General features: G+C 47.4%; 1 protein-coding gene across 1 annotated transcript in view; it reads left to right on the top strand.

The window, feature by feature from the left end:
* Positions 1-1,583: 1,583 nt before the first annotated feature.
* LOC309974904 (spermatogenesis- and oogenesis-specific basic helix-loop-helix-containing protein 2-like) overlaps positions 1,584-6,000 on the top strand; it is a 40,864-nt gene continuing 36,447 nt past the window's right edge. The window contains exon 1 of the mRNA XM_082859752.1: positions 1,584-1,640. Within this exon, the coding sequence (XP_082715878.1) occupies positions 1,593-1,640 (48 nt within the window). The 5' untranslated portion in view covers positions 1,584-1,592. The remainder of the gene's footprint in view (positions 1,641-6,000) is intronic.

Genomic DNA, 6,000 nt, shown 5'->3' with positions numbered 1-6,000 from the left:
AGGCTGTTCTGTGCATTGTGTGATGTTTAGCAGCATCCTTGGCCTCTACCCACTAGATGCCTGTTGTGACAATGAAAAAATGTCCCTTAGGAGACAAAAATCGCCCCCAATGAGAGTAGATGCCTGCTCATTTACAAAGTAAGCTTCTTTTTCTTTCTTTTAAGAGATTGAAAACTATTTAAATATCTAATCTGGTTCTTATGGACCTTGGATCTTATATTCTTGATACTGAAGAGCTCTATTATCTTTTTGCTTCCTCCAACACAGGAATGATTACTTCCTCTCACATAAGCTTAGGGGCATCGTCCTCTCAAATTTAAAAGCAATGAGTCTGTGTCAGTTTCCACAATGTCTTTGTCACTTTTAGCATCAGACTTGCTAATCTAGACCTTTAGGTCAAGGCAAAACTGATTACCAGACTGGGGGAAGTGCTCAAAGCTGCCTCAATTCACCCCTACCCCAATGCCTGGGCATGATTTCACCTCTGCTGATATTGTTGGGCAAACTAACTGCTTCACAGATGTTTAGCTAGACACTCTCAGTTCCTGATTAGGTGGAAGAGCAATCAAGAACCAAAATTCGTATCTATTAAAATGTGTACATTTACTTCCAAAAATAGTGCAGAATGATCCCACCAGAAATTTATCTGCGCTTTTCTTCCCATGAAAATCGTAGACAACCACTATATTTTTGCATGCTGTCATGATCTAAATCAGAACACACCGCCGCCTGCTCAGGAAACAGGAGGCTTGCCCAGAGATCAGAGATGGTGGTTCAAGTAGAGCACGTGCATATTACATGTTCAAGTAAGGTCAAGAGTCTAGGCAAATCCAGAGTGACAAACACCGTAAGATACCATCACCCCGTCACCCCCACCGACTTTTAGCAATGGGAACAGTAGTAAAGACAAGAGGAAGGATCCCTTACAGGTCCTGGCACTTCGTGGATCTCAATAATAATGTCTAGCAAGGCCGAACAAAGCGGATTACACAGCAGCCGCCACCTGGAGATTTCTCACTTGAGAAAATGAGGACAATATTTGTTGACTCACAGGACAACATGAAATGCTTCTAAAATTTTTAGCTTCTTAGTAGTTTGGAAAGAAAGCACCATAACAGTCCTCAACCTTCCCTGTCCTCTCATATGTTTGTCTTGGAAAAAGAAAAAAATCCAGTTTGCTAATTCCTAATATTTAAACTTGAAAGCGTTCCCATAAGACACTCTGAAGACTTTTAGACAAGCCCTTGCGCCCCGCCACCCGCCCCAAGGCGGGGAGTGGCAGTTCCACCCGGGGCCTGAGCTGTGTGATGTCCCGGGGTCACCTGGAATGGAACTTTGGGTGGGCAGCGCACCAGTGACGGGGTCTCCTTAGGACCTGCAGGGCACCTTGGGGCCGTCCATCCCCGTCCCCCCGGGTACGCCCACCCCCGGAAGCCGGGACCCTCGGAGCAGCGGCTGGCTGCAGGGCCACTTTAAGGGCGGGCCGGGGGCGGGCGCCCCCCAGCTGCGAGCACGAAGCCATTGGCGCGCGGCGGGCGGCGGACGCGACGGACTGGCTGCGAGCTCCTCCCGCCGCACGTGGGCAACGGGCCATGGCGGACTCAATTATCCGCCCGGAGCTCGGCCAAACCCTTGAGCAGGTAAGAGGCGGAGGAGAAGGAAGGGGAGGCAGCTGCGTTTAAAACGGCGCGCGGGTCGGCGCGGCGACCCAGTCGGGCGGCACAGCCACGCTGGGCGCAGGCCAGTACATCTGGGGACGGCCCGGGGGCCACTGCGGGGCGCGAGCCAGTCCCGGCCGCTTCCCTGGGCGTCCCGGCTCGCTCCTGGGGCCCCACGGCGGGCGCCTGCCCGCCTCGAGGACGGAGCGGAGGCCCGAGGAGGGAGGGCGACTGGACTGTCACAGAGTCACTCCCTCGAGCTCTTGACTCTCGCCAACCCAAACTCATCTTCCGGCCCCAGACCGTTGGTGGGGCGACGCGGGAGCGAGACGTCGTAGGGTAGATATTCGGGCTGGTGGCCGGATAAAAACGGGAGTGACAACTTTGGTTTCAGCCTGAATATAGGAAAGTTGATTTGACACTTTTCAGTTTCAGTGTGGGAAAGTTTATTCAACATATTGAATATGGAGAAGTTGATCTTCAGCTCTGTCTGCACAGCTCTAGGTGCCTTTTTTCGCTGTGCTCACTGCCGTGGCGTCCAGAGTGTCCTTGTACTGCCCTCTCCGCGCTGACCGTCAAACAGGCAGACGTGTGTAGAGACCGTGCTGTTGGCGGGAAGACACGTCTGCCCTCTTCACACATCCGCCCACCCTGCCCGGAAGTCAAAAGGCCCCCTGGCCTCTTTTGGACGCGCCTTATTTATCATCCCCTCCCTCGGCAGACGCACAGAATCATTTTGGTGACTGTTTTCGATAAAAATGAAAGCAGCCCACTAGGAAGGAAGCATAAACAAAACCCCACCGACCCCAGAAAGCAAGGTGACCTGGTGTTGGCTTTCTTCTGAGTATTTCACGTCTTGATAAATGTGAGAGGGAAACCTTTTGCGCTGCTTAAGTTTTGTTACCCCTGAGAATGTTCTGCATACTCACTCCTTAAGAACAAGCGTTCTGAACCGAATCACTACCACGTGGAGTGGACCGAGTTTAAGAGGTTTTTCTTAATTATTTAAAAATGGAGGTACCTATTTAAACTCAGTATTTTGGAGGTGCAGGATTAGGCAGAGCTGCACAAAATGGAACTCTGGATAAAATATTATCGAGTAGTACATAAATAACTGTGGCTTCCCACCCTTAGTAGTCTGAAGCCCCAGCTGAACCTTTTGTTTGCACTGGGAGAGAAGCTCACTCAGTTTCTCCAGATAGAGCTGCTTAAATCCCTTGACTCCTGGGGAAACTGGAGGCCAACAATTGCCCCATGAGGACATCAGCCCTGCAGCTGCTGCTAGTTGTCAGTGCTGCTCCCAGTGATAAGAGTGACATAAATAACAGCTCACTAAAATGTAGGAGTGATTTGCTTTAAGCACTTCAGCACCTGCTGTTACTAATTAAGGGTTTAGCCAGCCACAGATTGCAAATGGAAATCCAGTGTTTTAAAAATGGCAGAGACTGGAGTGCCCTGCCTCTTCCCCCGATCTCAGAAATCAGAGTGGATGAAGAGCACTGGTGATGATGATGTCGCCTGGTAAAAACTGCCCACACTTCACAGATCTGCAGCAAGGTGTAGTAGTGTTTATCCCTGAGTGCTGGACTTCGATGCTTTTTATTTTCTCTTTAGACTGTTTTGAATTTTCCAACCTTCCACAATGAATATGTATTGCTTTTGTTAAAAGAGTGCAGTAAGCAATTCACATAGGAAAAAAATTTCCACCAAAGGAGGCCTAGCATTGGTTCAAATCGTGGTCTCACAGGTGAAAATCTTAGAGGTACTAAAAGCAGTTTTCCAGAGCCTAATGTACTAGAACCTTTTATTCATTTTCCTTTTATTCTTATCTGTGGATCCTTCTCATCACCTGTGCTCATATTACACCATCAACAAGATATTTTTAACTATATAAATATTCAGATTGAAGTTGATTAGAAGCTATTCAGTTAATTTGAATTACTTGGGGATAGTGGACTAGGGCAGTGTTCTGATTTGTCTGATTGGGAACATTCCTAGTGTGATGATTTTGTGGGGCAGGGAAGGAAGCTTTGGGCAGGAGAGCAAATCAGCTCTTTGCAGAGCTGCTTTATTTCCTGCCCCTCTGTGTCCTGCTGCCAGGCACTGCAAAACCTTTGATTCCGGCACAGAAGGACCGGTGAGTGATACTTGGCTTTCTCATCCCTTTCCAGATCTCTTTCCCTCTCTCCTCAGTTTCTCCCCAGTACCCGGGTTCTGCCCTTCAAAGCTTGCTCTAGACTTTTCTCCACAAGACTAGCTGAGCGATTCTGGAGAATTTGGGAACTGGGCTTCTGAGGGGAATGTGGTCAGGAGCGCTAGGTGCTATCCAGAAAAGGGCTCAAGTTAGCGACTGATGCCTGTTGTTCAAAACTTACCTTTGCTTCTCAGTTGGCCCTGTGTCCCGAGCCCTGTGGCTCAGGTAATGCAGAGAGCAGTTTGATTTTTAGGGCTGTTTTCACTGCCTGACATAGATATTTTCCTTTTATTTCTATCTCTCCATCTCCCCTTCCCCATCAGGTTGATTTGATGGGTTTTGTGCTTGGGTTTGGTATTACCTGAGAACACATGGCAATAACTACCACCTACAGGGCATTGTACAAACATTACTCCTTATAACAGTCTTGTGATGTAAGTAGTATTGCCCCCCCCCCCCCCCCCCCGCGATGAGGATCACATAAGTATCTTACTCAGAGCTGCTGGTTAGTCGCTGAACAGGCGACAGACACCGTTCTGCTCGAAAGCCTTTGTCCTCTTCCCACTGCATCAAACTGTTAAAAAAAAGGATCAGTAATAGCTTTGGTAGAACTGGGGCTCATCCACTGTTTTCCCTGTGTTCCAAGGACTGAAAGCCATACTTTCTTATCAGCAGGAAAAAAAAAAAAAGACTCCTGGAATGTAAGCCCCATGAGGGCAGAGAGCTTGTCTGTTCACCTTGAATTCCCAGCACAGCATCTGCCCTGTTGTAGGGGCTTAATAAATATCTACTGCAAGACTACATAGACATCACACGTATTTATGCAGATGCATAAAAGTGGCAGGAGGTTCTAAAGGAAAAAGAAAATAAACTTTTCTAATAGAAAGGTTTACAAGTGATTCACAGCCCAGGATATCCTGGTTTATATGGGGTTTTTTTTTAGTGTAATTATTAATAGCACCTCCTTTCTCAAGTGTCTCAGTTTGTAAGGTAAATTAAATGGTCACCCTATCTGTAGAAGGAGGTTATTTTTGGACATTCATAGGTTGCTTCAGTTAACCTGGTTAATTAAAAAACAAAAAGATGGGGCTTCCCTGGTGGCGCAGTGGTTGAGAGTCTGCCTGCCGATGCAGGGGACACAGGTTCATGCCCCGGTCCGGGAAGATCCCACATGCGGCAGAGTGGCTGGGCCCATGAGCCATGGCCACTGAGCCTGCGCGTCCCGACCCTGTGCTCTGCAACGGGAGAGGCCACAACAGTGAGAGGGCCGCATACTGCAAAAATCAAAACAAACAAACAAAAAGATAATCACTCCTTTTATGACCACTCGTTAATGACTGTTTCAATGCTTGGCATTTGCTTCAAAGGCAGTGTAATTGTCTAGAAGAAATCCTGTGCCGTAGCAGAGATTCACAAACACCCTTCACTCAAAAGCATCACAGCGGTTTAGAGTCCCGCCTTGCTCCAAGTACCACTGGGAATGAGGAAAGTTTATAAAATGAAAAGGAGACACTCTAGAAGGTTCCGTATACTCTCTACTGCAGAAATTCCAAATTTCAAAGGTCATTTGAAGGTGTTATGCTGTCTTCTTAGAATGTAGGACATGAGGCTGGTGACATGGGTTGATGTTAGGCTGTGAAAGGCCATGCTAAGGAGTTTGAATTTTTGTTCTGTTTAAAATAGGGTTGGGTGGGTGAGTGGGATTGGCTGGCAATGATGAATTGAGCACACCTGTCAACGTTCCAGCCACCCCAGTCTCCCTGGCAGGAGATACTTAACAGTGTGCCCATACCTTCAGCAGGTAAATATCATTGAAAAGAAAAAACAAGTGAGGGGCCTTCTAAATTAAGACTCTCAGGAGACAGAGCAACCATGTGCAACTCATAGTCCTTAATGGGATCTTGGTTTGAACAAAGTAGCTCTCTCTGAACATTAAAAAAAAAAAAAAAAATCCACAGGAAAGCTTGAGATTTAGAAAGCAGATGGGGTCAAATTGCTACCAAAACAAAAGTGGGGAAAAAAAAAAGAAAAACAACTCAGCATAAAAGACATAGAGAAGAAATGCCCCAGTAAAACAATTCTAGTGATAGTGCAGGCAGAATGTTAGCAGAAGCAAAGATGAAATGGGCCTGAGGGTGCTTCCCTGGT

This window comes from Leucopleurus acutus (genome assembly GCF_964270905.1).
Source record: "Leucopleurus acutus genome assembly, chromosome: 18".
NCBI classification, from domain to species: domain Eukaryota; kingdom Metazoa; phylum Chordata; class Mammalia; order Artiodactyla; family Delphinidae; genus Leucopleurus; species Leucopleurus acutus.
Note: the sequence above shows the minus strand (reverse complement) of the source record. Positions and strands in the feature narration are given on the sequence as shown.